The sequence below is a fragment of the Helicoverpa zea genome, chromosome 29 (genome assembly GCF_022581195.2).
Source record: "Helicoverpa zea isolate HzStark_Cry1AcR chromosome 29, ilHelZeax1.1, whole genome shotgun sequence".
Lineage (NCBI taxonomy): Eukaryota > Metazoa > Arthropoda > Insecta > Lepidoptera > Noctuidae > Helicoverpa > Helicoverpa zea.
The window spans coordinates 1415794-1437861 of NC_061480.1; the positions used below are offsets into that span (position 1 = coordinate 1415794).

The window sequence follows — 22068 nt, forward strand, 5'->3', positions numbered from 1 at the left end:
AAATAGAAGAAGAAGAACGTATAAGGTAATAGTATTCAGAAAGAAAGTCCAATGACATCAGCCAGCTACGCAGGACATGTTATAGTGAACGAGCATTTGCTTGGACTGCGGTGCTCTCACTATTCCTTCACTCTCATAGCGCGATGGGACGACAATCCCACACCACCGGAGAGAGATCACCTGATGCACGGGTGTATCAATCAGTAATTTGCAGACCAGAGGCTGCTTTTAAACCCTACAAAAAACCCTACAAAAAACATTATCTCATCTCCCGAGGCTTTTCCCAACTATGTTGGAGTCGGCTTCCAGTCTAACCGGGTACAGCTGAGTACCAGTGTTTTACAAGGAGCGACTGTCTAAAGTTAAGAAGAACATATACAAATATTTTCTTATATTCAGGTCCCAAAGAACTGCCGTCAGCTATAAGAAAGCGCACGGAAGTGAAGGTGCCGACTCCAGAGGAGGACGAGCCGTGCCGCTGTGGCGAAGAAGCAAGGACCACCAAGCCTACTATCAAATTCGGACTCAGTAAGTTGAGCTTCGATTTTAGTCTACGCGATTACTACGCGGAAGCTACGAGTTTCTACGTGATCGCTAATATGCTACGCAGTTGCTACGAGTAACTACGTGATCGCTACGAGTTGATTGCTACGTGTTGCTCCGAGTAGCTATGCGCCATGCGGTCTCTATGATTTGCTACACGGTCGCTACGAGTTGCTACGCGATTACTAAAAGATGCTACGAGTAGCTACGCGTTCTCTATGTGTTGCTACATGATCGCAGCGAGTTGCTGTGATCGCTACGAGCAGCTACGCGATCGCTACGAGTTGCTATGTGATTGCTATGAGTTGCTACGAGATTCTACGAGTAGGTACGCGGTCGCTACGATATGCTACACGATTGCCACGAGTTGTTACGAGTTACTACGCGATCACTACGAATTGCTACGCGGTCTTTATGACTTATTGAGTGATCACTACGAGTAGGTTTTCACTGTCCGGATAACCTTTGTGTAATGAGGTTTTTGGTATCTCCGTTAAGAGCAAATTATTCCGTTCAGAAAGTTATGCATTAATTTCGGTCTACATGATGGCTACGAGTTACTACACCAGTTTACAACTGAGTTACTACGCAATAGCTACGGGCAGATACTCGCTCGCTCGCGAATTGCTACATCATCTTGAAACTGACTATATCTATGAAAGAAGGTTAAAACGTTTTCTAAAACAATTTTTTTTTTACACCTATAGGTACAATGACTCCTGAGGAGAAGAAGAAGTTGCTACCCTCAGAATTGAGGGAACTGGAACAGGTGAAGAAATGCAAGTGTGACTCCGAGATGGAAGAAGGTAATGTCATCTGCCTAGCCTTCCCCCATGTAGACTGCCAATCTGATCTACACAACACTGTTAGGGGGTAACATGATTCTTTAGTCCATATCTAGTCTTTATAGTACACTGGAAACGTTGGAACCTTAAAATACGCTTGTTTCCTACATATTAGTCAAATTCAATACTTTTATAGAACTGTCAAAAAGGTTGCTTTTCTACACACAATTTTTTTCGATCACAAAGAATCGTGAAAGATTTTTGAGATGCTTTATACCAAATGAATACGATTGACAGTTATTTATTTTGGATCTAGTCAACTACCCAATTATGTTGATAATCCAAGAGTTTCCAACGCGTACTTTTGGACTACCAAAATAATAGGGTGCAAATTTTCCAGTTTCATTAAATAGTTTATCTCATGTTAAACAGACAATCTAGTAGACGACACGACGACAGACTACACGACGGAGTTCACCAGCTCCACCTACGGGGACGAGGAGGCTCTCGGAGAGATTGAGGAGGAGAACTGAACGAAATATACAATCTATACTAATATTATAAAGCTGAAGAGTTTGTTTGTTTCTTTCAACGCGCTAATCTCAGGAACTACTGGTTCGATTTGAAAATTTCTTTCAGTGTTAGATAGCCCACTTATCGAGGAAGGCTATAGGCTACTTTTTATCCCGGTATGGGAAGTAGTTCCCACGGGATGCGGGTGAAACCGGCAGAAGCTAGTTTATAATATGTAGAGCCAATATTTAATATACATATTATGACAGTTTCATGGACAGTCGTTTATGTAATCGCTCGGTTAGAAGGCATTTTTATCTGCCTTCGTATACCGTATGCTATATCTACTTAGGGTCTATTCAGACGGACCGGCTCGGAGAGCATCGGCGCGCCTTTTTTTTTAAATACAAACCGGAATCGGCTCCAATCGCCTCCGATCGGCTGCGTGAGATGCAATCGGAGCTACACGTCTGCAAGACCGAGAAAAAGTACGCGTTCGGAGCCGGTCGGATCCTCTTATTATTTCACACCAAGCGCCTTCGTGCATTCTCAATGACAAAAGCAGTGCGCATGGAAAAATAAACCTTACTTAAAATACTAAGTAGTCAATTTTCAACGTGTTAAGCATTTGCTCTGCTCTCCGAGCCGGTCTGTCTGAACGGAGCCTGATAGTTAATATTATAAAGAGGCAATATTTTTCTGTTTGATTATTTGTACCTTAAAGCTCCGTAATCACTGGATTATTACCGAGTAATACAGAAGTTTTCCCGGAACGTGGGTGAAAACGCGTAGAACAGTTAGTTCATGAAAAACATGAGAGCAAAGAACAATGTCAGGTTTCGGCCCACCCAATCAACTTTTAAAACTAAATTCTCACGGACACAAAGTTCTTTACTACAACAATTTAAATATAAAATACTAACTTCTTATAAAATATTTAATTGTTATCTAGAACTTTTCCAAAAAAAAATATCATCTTAATAAGTAATTATTTTGTTTATCGAGTTCAGGTTTTTCGTTTTAATAATTTGGAATAATTTGGTTTTGAGAAGTTCAATGCAAAAGTGGAACACATAGAAAACTTCATTTCAGCTTCTGACATTAAACTACACAAAGAACTGTAAGAATTTTCACTGTACATGAAATATTTTTATTGAGCCTAAGTTACTATGGACGTCTGACATTGTTCTTTTCTTAATAGCGTGTGTATTTTTTTTTACCCATCTTTGAAATGACCACGATAGGTATACCTGTCATATTTATAATTTGTAATAGGTTTTAGGAATGTTATGTTAACTGCACTTAATGTACCCATTTGGAATTATGACGAGCACGTTTTATTTTATATAAATTTTAGTATTATTTAGTAAATATAACACGTTTTATTTTATTATTTATTGGCTAGAAAAATTATTTCAGTTTTAAAAATAGGACATTTGTTAAGAACTTTTTGTGCATTGGTTCACTTGGTATGAAAACTACATACAAACTGTGAGAAAAATCATGGTATATAGTCATTATTATTCCGTATATTTATTAAAATTTCAATTTTAAATATTTTGCAATGTTTGCATTGTTGTTCTTTTAAAAATAACACTTCACTACGATTATTGTATTTAATTAATTATTTAAATAAATGCTTATTTGATTGACATTTTGTTTTATTATGATTTCTCCTTTTAGATCTAACCCAACAGCTGGGTTAATTGAAAATGGTTTATAAATAATCAGTATTTCTATTTTTAAAAACACTACAACAACGCGTTTTTAACATGATCCTAACCTTTTTACCAACTATATACATATTATGTTGGGGTCGGCTTCCAGTCTTCCCGGATGCAGCTGAGTACCAGGGGCCTGATTCTCCTAAGTTAATAATGTCAAAATCGAATCGCAATATGATCGCAATAGCAGTTTTAACCATATCAGGGGCCCGATTCTCCTAAGTTAATAATGTCAAAATCGAATAGAAATCGAATCGCAATATGATCGCAATAGCAGTTTTAACCATATCGGGCATTCTGCTACTAATAAAAGACCAATCGTATTCGATTGACATTTGATTGGTGTGCGATTGGTCTGCTATTTTGGTGATTTTGGTCTATACTGTAGTTTGCTGTACAATCATTTTGCAATCGTAAATCATTTGCAGACAAAATGATTCATTATTGAATGACAGAAAAGGATAAAAACGTTTATTTCAAAGAAAAAATTGCGGAATGCCACACACGTTTCAATCGTAATCGAGTCGGGATTGGATATCAGTCGAATCGAGTCGAACGTGAATCGTATGTTGCTTAAGTAAAATTAGGAAAATCAGGCCCCAGTGCTTTACAAGGAGCGACTGCCTATCTGACCCCCCCAACCCAGTTACCCGTGCAACACGATATATTCCATGGTAACACTGGTCGTCAGACTATCTGCTCTCGGACTATCAAATAGATGCGGCAAAGTGAAGATATGTATTAATATTGAAATAAAAATACGTTTTCATTTATATAGCATTCTTATATTTATTATTTATTTATTTGATACATAAATCTGTGCTTTTAGCTGTATACAAAATCTTTTTACACGATAGCTTTATAAACTTGTATGTATTTTTGATATAATATTACTCATTATTTTACATTTAGACACACGGCACCGCGCACCGCCGCGGTAGGCGGTGAAGCGGATCTCATGTCGCATTGACCTGTATTAAATCTGTTAATGCCTAACACACGTACACAGCCTGACCGCGCGTTCGAGCGGTGCTCTTACCACCACCGCCCCTCCACGCAGCCGGCCGCGCGGACGGGCGGTGCACCACACGGGGCGCCGCACTTTTGCCAGTGTGTGTGATGAAACTGGTCAAATCCGCGTAAAATCCATCCGCGCTGATAGGCGTGTAATCCGCCTTACCGCGCGGGGAGCCGCTACGAAATCCGCTTTACCGCCACCGCCCTCCGTGGCGGTGCGCGGTACCGTGTGATAATCGCCTTATAGTAACTACATTGCAGATTAAACAGTCGGCCTACAGTTGAATCGATGGTTAGCATTTTTTTTTAAAGAAAATCTTGATTCCAATCAAAGTTTCAGTCGGTCTGATACCGGCCAAAGGGTTTATTACACTTTACTAAATTTAGTAGCCTAATTAGGTTTGTGTAATTAGATTTGTAAATGATTTTGTGAGTCACTAAATAGTCGAACTTTTTCCTAAATTTAGAAACCTACCTTCTTAAATGCGATTACATTTGTCTGAATTTAGTAGCTGCATCATTTAGAGACGACTGAATTTAGTAAAGCCCTTTTTTTTAACGACGTCAAAAATCATCAAATGACCCCTCCCGCTGTGGGTTAGCAGCGGTGAGGGAGTGTCAGACTCTTACTGACTAAAAACTGTCGTGTTCCGTCGTAGGCCGCGTATGTACCAGCGCCGCGGTAAATCTTTCGAACACTGAATTTAGTAAAGCCCCTAAGAGGGTGTATGTCAACCGCGCGCCATTTGGCCTAAAATAGTACTTTTCAAACCACTGTTTCTCATTAACTACTTATCCTATAACTATGTTATTTTTTAATAACGCAAGGCAATTTCACTGTCTATAAGGTTAATTTATTTATTTATTTACTTATTTATTTAGGCACACCAACAACTTATTTACAAATACTTTCACATATATAAGTTTATAATTGTAATAAGTCCTGCGTAAATATGTTAATTACAGGTGCGCACAACGTTCAAATTAAAAATAACTTAAATTAACTAAACCAAACTATGCATAACAAAAATAATAATAAAAAAAAAAGAAGAAGAATCGATAGAGGCAAATGACAAGGTACTATTCAAATTGGTCAATTTTGTGCAAAATTTAATTTATAGGAGGCATTTACATTGCGCTTAAATTTATATATTGATTTTATTTTTGTTAATTAAACATAAATTTCAGTTTGTGTAGTTTAAATACTTAAAACCCATATAACGATCTTGTTTGTAATGTGCGTACTACCATTCATTATCTGTTAGCCGACTGTTTAGTATGCGGTTTGCGGGTACTCAAATTTTACATTTTTATGATATTAGATACATTGGGCATAAAACAACCTAATTCAATAAATAATAGGACCTTTTCTCATCTGTAGATTGTTAAATCATACTACAGATGTTTTATCTCACGAAAGCGGGCGTGCCTTACTTGTGTGTGTAAATAAACATTTATTTATTTAATAAGGTACATTAACAATAAACATAAATAAAAATACATTTTTTTTAATTTATGCCCGAGACAGAGAACTTGTATGTATGTCTCTAACAGATGTACACAACATTCACTGCATGTAAACATAAACAAAAATTACAAACAGAAAATAACTAGGACCTTGTGTTTGTATTATGTAAACTCGGGAGCGCTCAGGGGCCCGATTCTCCTAATTTTACTTAAGCGACATACGATTCACATTCGACTGAGATCCAATCACGACTCAATTACGATTGAAGCGTATGTGGCATTCCGCTATTTTTTCTTTGAAGTAAACGTTTTTATCCTTTTCTGTCATTTAATAATGAATCATTTTGTCTGCAAACGATTTACGATTGCAATATGATTGTAGAGCAAACTATCGTATAGACCAATATCACCAAAATGGCAGACCAATCGCAAAACAATCAGCAGAATCGGGCCCCAGGAGCGTGTCGTACGGCTTATCCGCTTTATTGAAATTAAAGATCTTTACAAATTCTCGTCAAATAACATTGCGCTGCTGAAGTTATTAATAAATTATTATTAATTTAGATATAACTAAGTGATAATTTAAGCCAATTGACATTACGGCGTCAAATCTTAAACTTAAGGATTATCTACAAAATATTTAATAATAACTTGAACTTATAAAATGTGAAATCTTTAGGATTAACCTTGACTGTCACGTATTCAGACTAACTGTGAGTTGCACCATTTAACTAAAACGATAACCGAACCATTTTCAGTTGTCAAATCGCCGATGTGAGCAATGCGCGGCAAGTATACGGCTGGTTATGGCTTGGTTATCGTTATAGCTAAATGGTACAACTCACCCAAAAATAAATGTTAGATATTTTGTTGTTAAATCCTACTAATAGGTATTATATATATTTGTAACATGTAGTCTACATTTTAACCATGTGTGAAAAGTATTTTACTTAGGAAGCGGGTGAAACCTTGGGTGGTAGCTGTTTGATAATTTTGAACACTAATGCGATTCCCACTAAATATAGGCCAGATAAATTCGAGTGAATACAAGATTTTATGATTATATACATATTTGGTGCCATTTTTGGATGAAATGAAATGCTTAGACAACTTTTACAAAATTTCGATATGTTATTTCATATGAAATATAAATAACTAAAAAACCCATGGAAATTCGAGGTACAGTATAACAAAAACACTCTATAACATTTTTAATGTATGATTAAAGTCGTGTACCATAGTGACTAGACTCAAGGCTGTTGACCTTTTTTTGGACTATCATAGACTACAAAAAGGGCCCATACTTATAATAAAGTTCTGGGCCCTGGGGCCTATCTGTTATATTGTTGTTTCCAATTGCATCCAGTAATAAAAAAAACTTATTCAAGTCAGAATGTGGAAGTGCTTGGGAGATGTATATGTAATAATGTGAATGTATTTAAAAGCAGCCATGTTGCTTTAAATTTAATTTGAAAAAGTGACAATTGTGCTCATTTTGAAAATGTGACATTTGTGCCAATATGGCCTACTCGCATCCTTTAGGTTAGGTAATACATTACTATTTATTTATTTACTAAAATCGCAGGAAAAAATTGTTCATTCTTAAACAAATACATCAAAGTATCAATGCCTTAAAAAAGTATAAATAAGTAGTACTTAACTTATTTTCATTCATAATCCGGCGTAACTCAAAAATAACTATGCTTAACTAACAGTTAGTTGCACCATTTAACTATAACGAACGAATAACCGAACCATTTTCAGGGGCCCAATTCTACTAATTTTACTTAAGCGACATACGATTCACATCCGACTGCGATCCAATCACGACTCAATTACCATTGAAGCGTATGTGGCATTCCGCTATTTTTCTTTTAAATTAACGTTTTTATCCTTTTCTGTCATTCAATAATGAATCATATTGTCTGCAAATGATTTACGATTGCAATATGATTGTAGAACAAACTACCGTATGGACCAAATGACAGACCAATCGAAGTTCATTGGTATACGATTGGTCTTATATATATTAGTAGCAGAATGCCCGATATGGTTCAAAATGCTGTTACGATTCAATTTTGACATTATTAACTTAGGAGAATCGGGCCCCAGTTGTCAAATCGCCGATGTGAGCAATGCGCGGCAAGTATACGGCTGGTGATCGTTTGGTTATCGTTATAGTTAAATGGTGCAACTAACTTTTAAAAATTATACACATTATGTATATCTACGATAGCGATATATTTATTTATTATTTAATATGTTTTATACTTGAGATCTGTTAGCTAGAAAATAACTTATATGCGTGGTATATAATAACTAGTATTGGTAAGTTTGTGCGAATATTTTCAGCATTGTTACAGGCGTCTGCATCGTTGCAACTTTGTAGGCAACCGTGGACGTATCTGAAAAATGTGAAAATATCATGAATATTGGTTTACCCTTTCTCAACTAGGTCGAGTTTCAGTGTGATCGCATGAAGCTGAGTATAGTTATCGGCACGAATCTTGAGCTCTGACCTTCACCTGCGCAGAAGTAATTTATTAGGTACCTTTTGTGGTATGAAGTGAGGCGCGGGGGCGGGCTAAATCGGTGATTGGCCCGCAGCGCATCGCGTCATAGCCGTCACTTGGGATTGGTTCTTTGCTAATAAATCACTTCTGTGCAGATGTAGGTCAGAGCTCAAGATTCGTGCCGATAACTATATAATATGTAGAATTGTAGGTGTCTATACCACGAATGGGAGTGAACCATATTTGTCAGTGTAAATAATTTTAAGGGTGTATCTACAAGGCGGTGCAAGAAGCTTGCGTATGTTGAGGCACATGCGCAGGTTACATGCATTTTAAAACGTGCGGGTCCAGCGACTCGCGCATATACCAAAGCAAAGTACCCACCCGCGTGCTCTTGTCACTTGCTCATGTTAACTTGTTCCGTGTAGATGCACCCTAACTTTGTCATTATATGCGTAAACTCAGGAGCTTGACAAAAAATTAAGGTATGAATACAAGATGTAATCCCATTCTTAAGTCTAAACTACCTATCATATATTTTTTCGATGTGAAATCATCAAATGACCCCTCTCTATGGGTGCAGCGTGAGAGAGTATCAGACTCTTACTGACTAAAACCCACCATGTTCCTTCTTAAGCCCTTTATGTACCAGAGCGCCGCGATAAATCTCTCAAACAATCCAGTAGCCCCGGTGGCAAACATATCATTGCAATTTTAAAAAATATAATTAAATAGTTTTTATGAAAGTTTACCTGTCATCATAATAGAATCGTCCGCAATGTGACATCCTTATGATCTCGGTGTCGGTGGTCGCCGTGCCGGAGTCCAACCCGCAGCCACGGACCGTTATCGTCTCGCCTGTGTCATCTGAAACGATATTTGTCATCTATGGTAATATTATAAAGAGGAAAACTTTGTTTGTTTGGTTGTAATGGATAAACTCAAAAACTACTGGACCGATTTTAAATTATTTCACCATTAGAAAGCTATATATTATATTTATTTATTATATAAGCCTTACAGCGGTTCCCAAATGGGGTTCCGCGGAACCCTGAGGTTCCGTGACAGGCCCTCAGGGGTTCCGTGGAAAATTCAAGATTTCCATATGGTAAATCGTTTCACTTTTGACAATATTAATTATAATTCATTTTCAATTAAATTGTTTTAAATATTGCATTCCAAAATTCCATTTAGGCACCATGTAGGTGGGTACCACTCGGGAGTGTAAGTACGCGTCAAGTGGCGGGGGAAGTCCACGGCAGCAGATAATTTAATTCCGTTTTTTACAAATTGTAGATTAACTTAATAACTCCAGGTCTTCGGCAATCGGCAAAAATAGGTAGCGAGTCGGCCAAAAATCACCGCATTTTTTGGGCTTATTTCACCGCCAGGATGATATGTTTTCATACATTCGACACGGCATACGAGTATTTCCAGTGGCTATTTTTACCATGAATCAAAAAGTGACATTATTTCGAATTTTTGCACCTCCGCGAATCCGAAAATTTCGCGCTCGCTTCGCTCGCGACTCCATGTTACATGTGATGCTTTTATGTTCGTTTAATTGCTCAAGTATCCAACACCGAAAAAATTACGCGCTCTTCCGTCGAGGTTTCCTTTGATGTTTATTTTTTATTCCTCTGGTTCAGAAAAAGCAATAGCGCTTCTTATTCATTTGCATTTGCAGTTAGTTTACAGTGGTTTTGTTTATTTTGTGTAGGTACTTAAACTAAAAAAAATTCGCGCTCGCTTCGCTCGCGATATCGGCTGCCACTGAATGTCTTTCAATGCCAGCGGGTGTTTAGAACTTCTTCTTTTAGTTAAATTACAAAAAAATTAAACCGACTTCCCAAAACACTAAAAAGCAAAAAAAAAAACTATTTTTAGGTGCATCGGCCTAGAATTCGGTGTCTAATGGATGTTACTAAGTTAATTTTGCCACCGACTTCTATGCCGATGCACCTAAAAATAGTTTTTTTTTTGCTTTTTAGTGTTTTGGGAAGTCGGTTTAATTTTTTTGTAAAAAAGTTTTTTATTTAAAGCTTTTCAGTGATACGTATAGTTGTCACTATCCATACAAGTGGGAAGTTCTCATCAATACAAAGAATATAAGTCCAAATACGAGGTATTTTACATATTCAGTTGTCGAGTTCCCTCGACTTTCTCTGGTCTCCATCATCAGGTCAGCTTCAAACCTTCACTGTTGCAAAGGTCTTGTCAATACAAATAATTTAAGCCCAAACACGAGGTAGTTTACATATTCAGTTGTCGAGTTCCCTCGACCCTCTCTGGTTTCCATCATCAGATCAGCTCCAAATCTTCACTGTTGAATAGTGCTTTTAGGCGTACACCTGAGTATCAAGTTTTTACCCTATGTATGCCTACAACTTTCGAAGGTTGCCCTCGATTTCTCAGGGTTTCCATCATCAGATCCTGACCTGATGACTATGGGACCAACTGGCAGCTATTCCGAGTCGAACAAAAAAAGAATCACGTAAATCGGTCCATAAACCTCGGAGTAATCGATGTACATACATAGAAAAAAAAAAAAAAAAAAAAAAACATACCGGCCGAATTGATAACCTCCTCCTTTTTGGGAAGTCGGTTAAAAAAATCGCACTCGCTCGCCTCACACCTGTACAAACCTAATCTATTTTTTTTTGCGTTTACTTTGTCAGTCTTCAAACTGAAAACTATTCGCATAATGCACAAAGTCAAGGGCGGCTAAATTGTTTTCTGGCCCGTGTGGCAGATAGCCATGCTATGCCTGAGTATACTGAATATGTCTCTAACCATATAACCATTTGGTGCGCTACCACACGCTACAAGCCGTACCTAAGTGTCTTTACGTGTTTAGTTTACTTCTTACTTAAGCTAAGGTTCCGCCGAAAAATGGTGAAACGAAAAGGGTTCCGAAGCCAAAAGAATTCGGGAACCGCTGATAAGCTATATATTATATATTATCTGCGAGTAACAGGCTATATTTTATCCCGGTGCGGGCAGTAGCTCCCACGGGACGCGGGTGAAACCGCGGGAAAACGGCTAGTTGTTTAAATGTTTCAAGTTTATTAGAAGTAAAGGACAATATGGATGAGAGAAAAGGATCTTCAAATACAGGTGTAGCTCTTGCCAAGCTTTTTGTCGTCTCGGAACACGTGAGTCGCTTCGCATCCATCCATCCATCCTCCGAGCCTTTTTTGTCAACTATGTTGGGGTCGGCTTCCAGTCTAACCGGATGTATAGTTATCGGCACGAATCTTGAGCTCTGACCTACATCTGCGCAGAAGTGATTTATTAGCAAAGAACCAATCCCGAGTGACGGCTATGACGCGATGCACTGCGGGCCAATCACCGCTTTAGCCCGCCCCCGCGCCTCATTTCATACCACAAAAGGGACCCAATAAATTACTTCTGCGCAGGTGAAGGTCAGCGCTCAAGATTTGTGCCGATGATTATTGCTGAGTGCTTTACAAGGAATGACTGCCCTATCTGAACCCATCAACCCAGTTACCTGGGCAACCCAATACCCCTTGAAATGTCCTGGCTCGCATATGGCTAGACATTTCCAGACTGTGTTTGTTGAAATCGGGTGCCAGTCTTATCAAATGCATCATGCAGGTCACAAAACTCAATGGCGGTCCGCAAGTAAATTCCTCACACAAGAAAGTACTCCCATGTAGCCCATGAGAAAGATGTCTGAACCGACTTTGAAAAATTCTTTCACTGCTGTAAGTGTACCTACACTCTTCCCGAGTAACATAGGCTACCTATATTTTATCCTGGTACCGGCAGTATTTCCTTTCCCACAAGACGCGGCTGAAACTGCAGGGAAACGGCTTGGAAAATATACATATAATTATGTAGTTTATCTGTGTGACCAAACACATATTATATAGGTTTCCCTATACCTTAATTAATTCATACTAATTTTAAGGTCACTCACCAAAAACCCCAGCGATTTTAATACAAGAAGTAGCGGGGAACAGGCCGTCCCTCCCCTTCCGTCCTCCCATGCAGGGCGACTCCAGCATCTGAAGACTGTGATTATTGTGGAACGGGTCGTCGCACGCCGGGAACCGACCGTTCATTGATACACATTTGAAACAGTCTATGGCGTTCCCTGTAACAAAGTGAAAGGATTATGTACCTGACTTCTAGCTTTTTTCACCAATGGACACTGATTGATCAAAAGTGAAGGAAAGCATCTTGAGAAAACGTGTATCTAGGTACGAAATATGAAATCAGCAACCCAAATTGAGCGCACGTGGTGATTAACCCTTAATCCTTCTCCGTGTGAGAGCCCAGCAGTGGGACGATAAAAAGGCTGATGTTGATGGATTTCAACTGCTTTCAAAGATCTAATTCCCGTACCCTGATAAAAAGAAGCCTATATTTCTGGTATATGACCTATGTTACGTTACTCAGTTTTCGGTTATCAAAATCCATTTAGTTTTTACATGAAATCGGAACAAATATCTATAACATAGGTACTCTTTCCCTTTTATTATACACTAGCTGGTGCCCGCGACTTCGTCTGCGCAGGTTTAGTATTTCGAACAATATGTTTACAAATTGTAGCCTATGTGTTATTCTGATGTATAAGCTATATTATTGTAGTTTCATTAAAATCCATTCAGTAGTTTTTGCGTGAAAGAGTAACAAACATCCATACATCCATACATACAAACTTTCGCGTTTATAATATTAGTAGGATATATGTAGGACAGGAAAGCTTCCTTTCTATCAAAATAAAATAAAATACGAGCAATTTTCCCCCGCGGTTTCAATTGTCTAGCCTGCAGCGACTGCCTATCTAACCTCAATTCAGTTACCCGGGCAACAAGACACCCCTTTTAAAAGCTGGTTGTCAGACTTACTGGCTTCTAACTATCCGAAACAACGATAATTAATCTATATGTTATGGACCATGTGATTAATTCGGGCATTATTAATAATGCCCGAGCATTATGAATAATGTCTAGCTTTATCGGGCCAAGTGATTAATAACTATCTTAACTTCATTATTTATCACATTGCACGGGCATTATTATATTGCTACATGACAGTTGGGCAATTTGATAATAAAGCAAAAAATTGAAGTTAGTGACGAAAACGTATCCCACGTAACAGTTGCCCGGGTAACTGGGTTGAGGAGGTCAGATAGGGCAGTCGCTCCTTGTAAAGCACTGGTACTCAGCTACATCCGGTTAGACTGGAAGCCGACCCCAACATAGTTTGGGAAAAAGGCTCGGAGGATGATGTGACGAAAACGTATCGCTGCAAAACCGACTCCACGTAGTCTTGTCTGTCCTACCCCTAGAGTGCAATTCAAAACCGCGTAAGTGTGGAGGGGCGAGGCGGCCTGCGAGCTGAGGCGCAGGTAGTTTTAACGCTCGCCGACGCGGCTGAGGCTGGCCGGCTGAGCCGGCCAGCAAGCCGAAGCTGCGGCGGTGAGCGTGAAAACCATCTGCGACGATAAGCTCGCATGGGACCGCCGGAGCCCCGCAGCACCGGAGCCGTGACAGAAGCCATGCTTGCTGCATGTTGCTTGCTTACATTTTAAACGTACTGAGTTAAAAAATTAGAAGCTAAATAAATAAATTTTATGATGTCATTTAATAGTATTTTAGAAGTTTACTGTTAGAATGCATGCTACAAATTTAGATGCTAAAAAATAACCATCATGCGGAGTTGTATTTAGAGCGGTTTACTTAGAAGATAACGAGTGGCTGAGATAGTATTATTTAGATGCTCGTTAATTGTGGCTGACTTAGTAATTTAGAAGGCAACATACATTATTCGGGGCGAATAATTATATTAAAAAGGAGCCTGTTTAATAAGCACCCTTTAAATATGACTTTCCTTAACTTTTAAATGCAAAAACTAGTGGATTTTTAAGGCAGAAGTCCTTCATAATTAATCCAAATCATGAGGCTGATTATTTAAGTGGTTTAATATTTAGTTTATTTTAAATTAAATGGCAATAACAATAAAAAAATGAATATAAATATGTTATTACTTTGCTTGTATTACTTTGCCCAAAAGGTCACGGGCAATATGTATAGTGCCCGGTCAATTTGATTATTTGAATAATTATTATCAAATTGCGCTCTCATATTGGGCATTTTTCATAATGACCGGGCATTATGTATACTGCACAATTTATCACTTGGTCCATAACATATACATACCAATATAACAAAGAGCAAATATTTTTTTGTTCGTTTGTACCCTAAAGGCTCTGAAACTTCTGATCCGATTTGAAAAATTCTTTCATTATTGGAGAGCTACATTCTTCCAGAATAAGAAAGTTTATATTTTATCCCCATACGGGCATTAGTTCCCTCGGGATGCGGGTGAAACCGCGGAAAAACGGTTAGTCTGAATATAAAATCGAATCTCTTCATTTTTGAAACTCGGCTAAAAAGAAAAATGATTTATTTTCGCTACCTTGTAAACGTCAGAACTGAAAAGTTGCCGTCTTACCACAAAAACTTTTAAACGTCAGTTTATGCCTTGTCTAAAAAAATGTCAAATTATGACGTTGACATATGGTTCATTTTGCAGCCAAAATTTTATTAGACAAGTGTAAAACAGGATTTAAAGTTTTTGTAGTAAGGCCCTTGATGTTTTGCAGATTTAACCACACATTAATCACTAATAAAATATTAATGTGTGGGTAGTTTGTTTGTAAACAGTACATAATAGAGCGGGTAATGTTGCCAGATAGAACGGTTTTACCCGACTTAAAAAACAAAGGGAGGTTTCGTGTATCTATATAAACCTACTTGCGGCTTACTAATAATATTAATAATGCGAAAGTAACTGTATAATCTTAATCTGTTTCATGTATTTTATTTATTTAATGCTTCTGCACATTTCGTACAAGGCGGACTTAACGCCATAAGCGTTTTCTGCCAGTCTACCTTTGGGTGGTGGAGAAATAGCTGTGGTAGGCGCAAAGATTTTGATAAAACTCTCCATAATTATCGCACTGATTTAAATGGGTACCCAGATGCCAGATAGTCTAAACCCTGAGAGATGAAACCTACTTTTTGTATCTGTGCTGAGTTACATGAGTGAAACCGCGAGGAACAGTTAGTAAATTACTTTATACAGAGACGACGTGCGCCGAGGGCAGAAATGATTGGCACTAAGATATTTTTAGTTTTACGAGGCAATTGACATAAATATAGCTATCAGCACTCCATTGATTAATTATTTACTCTATAGCTATAAAAATGAAGGCGAAAACTCATGGTGGCCTAGTAGGTAGATCCCCAACCTCTTTTTTTGTGGGAAATCATCAAATGACTCTTCCCGTTGTGGGTGCAGCGTGAGGGAGTGTCAGACTCTAACGGACTAAACCCACCATGTTCCTTCTTAAGCCCTTTATGTACCAGGGCCGCGGTAACTCTTTCGTACAATCCCGCAGCCTCGTCAGTATTTGGCCCTGGTGGGCCCCACTGAATCACCAACCTCTCAAGTTTCAGTGTGGGTTCGATTCTAAGTCTGGCAAGTTCTAATGCAACTTTTCTAAGTTTGTATGTACTTTCTAAGTAGGTATATCTTGGACATTAATGACTGATTAAAAGGTGCGGCTTTGCGCTACTTTGCGTGTGGTCTGACTTTTCGTAGGACAGGGGCTCGATTCTGCCACGTTAATAATCTCAAAATTGAATCGCAAAAGCAGTTATAATCTTATCGGGCATTCTGCTATTAATATAAAACCAATCGTATTCCAACTACATTGGTTTGCGATTGATCCGCCATTTGGTCTATAGGTACGGTAGTTTGCTCTACAATCATATTGCAATCGTAAATCATTTGCAGACAATATGATTCATTATTGAATCACAGAGAAGGATAAAAATGTTTATTTAAAAAGAAAAAAATGCGGAATGCCACATACGCTTCAATCGTAATTGAGTCGTGATTGGATCTCAGTCGGATGTGAATCGTATGTCGCTTAAGTAAAATTAGCAGAATCGCGCCCGATAATCGGTCAGATTTTTTATAGACACTTTCTATTATGACTATGAGTGTTTTCTATTTTTGTCCTACAAAATATCGGTCACCGATTTATCGGACGTGGGCGGACAGCCTTATGGTAGAATTTTGTCATAAATATAGATAACTTACCTGTGGGTGACCAGCATAGTGTAATAAAAATGGCTATCAAAATATTATTTCGGTGGCATTCCAGAATCTTCTCCATTATTCTGAATCTGGAAAAGAAAAATGATTGTTATAACATACATAATAATATATTATAAAGGTAGGTACACGCTTTTAACCGGGTACGGGAGGAAGTTTCCCTGGGACGCGAGTAAAGCCGCGTGGAACAGCTAGTCACTACATAATATAAAACACAGTCGCTTTTTCTGTCCCTATGTATCTTTGTACGCTTAAATTTTCAAAACTACGCAACCGATTTTCATTCGGTTTTTTTTTATTAGATAGTGTTTCAAGAGGAAGGTTTAATATGTACAATAACATACATCAAATAATAATAATATTTTTTAGCAGTCTAGTAAAAAAGTACATACAACGGCCGAAGGCCATGTAACTTTTTTAGCAACATTCGATACCATAGACAACCCGCTAATGGACAGAGGCATCGACAATAGACTTTTAAATGGCGGTCAGACAGCTTCGTAAACACATTACCGTACATTAAACAACTAAATTATTGATTAATGTTTTATTTATAACGTTTCGTAGAATATTTCGACCAGCCCACGCAAAATTTTGAAAGCAACATTATTGATTAATCACAAGATAGTGAAACACATAACTCTTCTTGACGCAGTTGGGTAAAAATTAATGACTTAATCAAACATGGATAAATATTTTTTCTTTATGATTTATATAACGGATTTAGGTATGATGATTCGGCCACGGCGGCTGTTCTCATTTAAGGAGATCAGCCAGCTGCGCAGGACATATTATAATGCACAAGCATTTGTGCAGACACAGGTGCACTCACTATTCCTTCACTCTCATAGCCCGATGGGACGGCAATCCGGATTTAGATATAGAAGTAAACCAAAGAAACGATGGGTGGGTATTATTGTGAATAGACTTAAGTACTGTGGAATTTAATAACGGATCTATCAATACTCAATTCTTTATTAGAATTGGTTTCGCATTATCCATTGATTTGCAATTGGCTGAAGATTGGATTCTTACATTATCTTCGTACAAATTGTGTCGCGAACATCGTCATACGTAATGAATGCGTAAGAAATCGTTTGTCATTTTTATTAAAAGTGCAAATTGGAAGCCAGCAGAATGCAACCGCCGAAAGCACGCGCATTGACTGTATGCAATCACTATGCAATACAAAACTTGCATTTTAACGGCCGTTCCTAATATTCTATTTATCTGAAGATTTACTATCTATATATAGAATTTTGACTGGGTTGAGGAGGGCAGATAGGCAGTCGATCCTTGTAAAACACTGGTATTCAGCTGAATCCGGTTAGACTGGAAGCCGACCCCAACATAGTTGGGAAAAGGCTCGGGAGATGATGATGATGAGATAGAATTTTGAAATTAGCCCCTCACAAGTAGGTAATGTTAAATTCCTATCTCTACTAGGTAGGTGAGAAAAACAATAGTTAGATAAAACAATACATAGGACATTGGGAGCGGCCGTAAACCTATCATACGTAGCTATTCAACCACGTGGAATCTAACGGTATTATCCGAATCCATCTGCCAATTTAGGGGTCCTTTCAGATTCGAACTATTTGGCTCTTGAAAATGTGCGAAGATAGATAGATGTGATAGATAGATAGATAGATGTGAGAGATGTGATATAAAGAATCAAAAATTCGTAAAAGTTCATTGCGTTCAGCGCGGTCGATTATGACAGAACGCGCGATTGCCATTACGCAGTTCAAAGACGGTACTAGGTACTTCGAATATACGAAAGCAATTCTTGAAATTTCAAATCGAACTACCTAATAAAATTAAGTAGGTACTTCTAAATCTCATAATTTCATTGCCAAATAGTACAGAAACTAGAACTGTTGTATAAAACCCAAATAACTAGATTTTAACTGAAATAAACAGAGTGAGGAAAGAGCGGAGATACCATAAGGCAGGTAGGTCAGGCGCCTTCTTGTAGGTCAAATACATACGGTGTCACGGGATTGTTCGAAAGAGTTACCGCGGCCCTGGTACACACGCGGCCTACGACGGAACACGACGGTTTTTAGTCAGTGAGAGTCTGACACTACCTCACCGCGCGTAACCCACAGCGGTAGGGGTTATTTGATGATTTTTGACGCCGTTAAAAAAGAAATCATACGGAGGATATGTACAAAACGCTCAGTTACGAGTGTCATCAACGATTTTTGGCTTTACAGAAAATGGGCGTGTTTCAAATGGGTGTATAAGGGCGGAGCCAGTAACGTTCCTCGTCCCCCTCGCCCCGCATGTTGTCGCGCTACTTTCTTAGGAGATTTTCCGTTATGACATCTTTTTTATTAACGACGTAAAAAATCATCAAATGACTCCTCCCGCTGTGGGTTAGCAGCGGTGAGGGAGTGTCAGACTCTTACTGACTAAAACCCGTCGTGTTCCATCGTAGGCCTTTTATGTACCAGGGCCGCGGTAACTCGCGCGAACAACCCGCAGCCCCGGCAGGCTATCCGTTATGACATCTCCGCTAGTCATTTGGTTCTCCACGAAAATTCGAAGTAGTAAAATGTTTATTCCTATCAACGTCAGTCCATGTTATTTTGAATCACGGTATCTCTTTGAAATCTAGTTTGTATCACTTTCGAATAATATTTCAAAAGTAAGTATTACAAGCGATTATGAATCATTCATCACTGTATTTTCTGGAATCAAATGTATGGGAATCTATGCTAATATTATATTGGTGAAGAGGTTTGTTTGTTTGAACGCGGTAATCTCAGGAAGTACTGATCTGATTTGTAAAATTATTTCAGTGTTAGATAGGCAATTTTATTTATCGAGGTAGGCTGTAAGCAGTTTAGACTACTTTTATCTGAGTGCACGGAAAAGTTTCTCTGTTAAGTCTACGCACTATCCTATCCCCGAGTCATAAACGAATTAGCTTCCACGGGATGCGGCTGCAAACGCGGGCGGAAAGCTATAAGTATTATAATAAAGAGGTTTTTTGTTAATACCTTTTGTTGACTTCGAAATTACAGAACCTATTTGAAATATACTTTCACAGTTGGAAAGCTACTTTAGGGATGAAGTTCCTTTTAGACGCGGGTTGTAAAAATATATAAATAGTTGAAAAAACACGCTAGTCATGTATTGTCATCAGATCTCAGAGCGTGTGCAAAATTTCATCCTCATCGAAGACCAGGAAGTGGGTCGAATTAAGATTCCAAGATTTTCTTACATACATAGTTACAAGTGAAGCTAATATAAGCGTGTTAAAAACGAAAACGCTAGTGTTTGTAATATTTCAAAAATATCTGATAGGTACTTAGAAGCACATGTTCACACATGAAGTAGATAACCTTATATGTGATTCTGTTGACCTTTAGAAATTCCACAGAATACTTAATGTAGAGAAGTTCTGATAACGTGACGAGAGATAGTCTATTTACCTAATTATATACTTCATCTTCCGAGCCTTTTCCCAACTATGTTGGGGTCGGCTTCCAGTCTAACCGGGTGCAGCTGAGTACCAGTGTTTTAGAAGGAGCGACTGCCCTATCTGAGCTCCTCAACCTGTTACCATGGCAACCAGATAATTGTTATTAGTAGAACTATATAGTTGTTAGACTTTCTGACTTTTGAGTACCTGTAACGACTGCTAAAGATGTTCAAATGACAGCCGGGACCTACAGTTTAACGTGCATTCCGAAACACGGAGGAACTCGTCATAATAAGATAGTCACCCATCCAATGACCGTCAGCGCCAAGCGTTGCTTAACCTCACAATTTATTGACCCGTGTGGCTGTTATGCTGTGCTGAACCCCGAGCTTTGAGCAAAGTAAATAAAATGCTAGGAATAATATTTAAGTAAAAAATCAAAATCGCCATGTCTGAATTGAGGACCGTATTTTTATAATTCGGTTAAAATCATGAATATCGATGTCGGTTAAAATCATGCATACGATGATAAAAGCCGTAAGCAGGTCGTAAATTTATGAGTTCCATTAAAGACCTTTACCTACCTAGATTTTTGGAAGAAGGTATATTTATTTGTTATTCAATCTACTTTTGAATAAGTTTATTATAGGTAGGTAATATAACATTTTTAAATGTTATAAAAATAAAGTAATGAACTCAAATGTTTAAATTACCTATCTCATAATATACGCAACTAGCCGTCTCCCTCGGATTCACTCGCGTCCCGTACCGGAATAAAATATAATTCAAATCGCTTCAGTACTTACAAATCTTTTAGGGCACAAACAAATACATAAACAATGTTTCTTTATTATATCATGTCATGTAACACCGCGCACTCGGATAAAAAAGAGCTTACCTTTACCTTTCCCTGATAACTTTGGCTATACCTCTATAACACTGATATAATTTTCCAAATAGGTCTAGAGATAGTTCCTGAGATTTGGGCGTTCCACCAAAATCATATATAATGTTAGGGCCTAGTTATAAATTATTTCATCGTATCTTAAATTATAAAAAGATATCAATCTTTAGAAATCTATTTATAAATTCAATCGAGTCCTGTAAGCTAGCAATACTTACTTAATACCCACAATTCATAAGTATAGAACACTAAAATTATATAATAATGTAAACCAAACGTATTTCAAGAGTAAATAAATATGATTTACTCAACAAACAGTAAATATACTCCAATGTTTATGGTACAGAGCTTTTAATAAAACTTAACTTACCGAAATAGTAACTAAATACGCAGCGCAATCAATAACACTCTTTCGTAAAAATCTTATTTAAATCAAAGAGTAATATTTAAAATTAGTGCCATTTTAATAGTAGGAAAGCTTGTACTTAAAAATTAATATTAATTTTGGTACAAAAACACGTTTTTTCGTGTTTAACTTGCGTTTAGTTGTTTTAGGAACGACCGGGACGCGAGTTTCCTATCTGTACGCGTTATTGACTGAATTTCAGCACTGAAATCGGTGTTACTAGGTCAAATTATTTTGTTGTTTTTGGTGGAAAAATTATGGGGTAAAAAATATTTCTTTCATGATTACTATCATTTTGAACGTGTACGCTTAAATTAATATTAAAAATCTTTTTATTATGACTATTTTGTTTATTAATGTACCTAGATATTTATTTTAATAAATTAAGTTTGCAACGATTCATGGTAGCGCGCAAACATTCTTTGTAAACGAACATCTAATGTCAAAATGGGTTCCATTCTTGTTTGTGAAAATAAAGGAATTTTTGACATACTCATTTTTTTAATCTAGTTTTTATGGTGATTATTGACTAAAATAAAATAATGAGGACCTGGCTTCAGGTTTCATTGAGACTAACGTAATAATAAGTAGGTACCTAGTGGGTGT

At 37.8% G+C, this 22068-nt stretch overlaps 2 protein-coding genes across 3 annotated transcripts in view; one reads left to right on the plus strand and one right to left on the minus strand.

The window, feature by feature from the left end:
- Positions 1 to 1893, plus strand: part of LOC124644135 (cilia- and flagella-associated protein 91-like) — a 29376-nt gene extending 27483 nt beyond the window's left edge. Inside the window, exons 21-23 of the mRNA XM_047183366.1 lie at positions 400 to 528; positions 1251 to 1349; positions 1761 to 1893. Coding sequence (XP_047039322.1) covers positions 400 to 528; positions 1251 to 1349; positions 1761 to 1861 — 329 coding nt within the window. The 3' untranslated portion in view covers positions 1862 to 1893. The remainder of the gene's footprint in view (positions 1 to 399; positions 529 to 1250; positions 1350 to 1760) is intronic.
- A 6378-nt stretch (positions 1894 to 8271) lies between these two features.
- On the minus strand, positions 8272 to 21656 carry LOC124644252. Of its 2 annotated transcripts, none has more exons than XM_047183507.1 (5): positions 21427 to 21656; positions 16705 to 16790; positions 12506 to 12682; positions 9315 to 9429; positions 8272 to 8454 (listed from the first exon to the last, which is right to left on the minus strand). In XM_047183507.1, exons 2-5 carry the CDS (start codon positions 16778 to 16780, stop codon positions 8331 to 8333), a joined length of 492 nt encoding a protein of 163 aa, XP_047039463.1. In that variant the 5' UTR covers positions 16781 to 16790; positions 21427 to 21656; the 3' UTR covers positions 8272 to 8330. The 2 variants fall into 2 exon arrangements, with proteins under 2 accessions (XP_047039463.1, XP_047039464.1); XM_047183508.1 differs by lacking the exon at positions 21427 to 21656 and adding an exon at positions 17064 to 17164.
- Positions 21657 to 22068: the final 412 nt, after the last annotated feature.

Coding starts and splice junctions, on each gene's coding strand:
- LOC124644252 (XM_047183507.1), bottom strand. CDS start 16,780: ATGGAGAAGATTCTGGAATGCCACCGAAATAATATTTTGATAGCCATT. Junction 12,683..16,704: donor ACTATGCTGGTCACCCACAG/GTAAGTTATCTA, acceptor ACTTTGTTACAG/GGAACGCCATAGACTGTTTC. Junction 9,430..12,505: donor TAAAATCGCTGGGGTTTTTG/GTGAGTGACCTT, acceptor ATATCGTTTCAG/ATGACACAGGCGAGACGATA.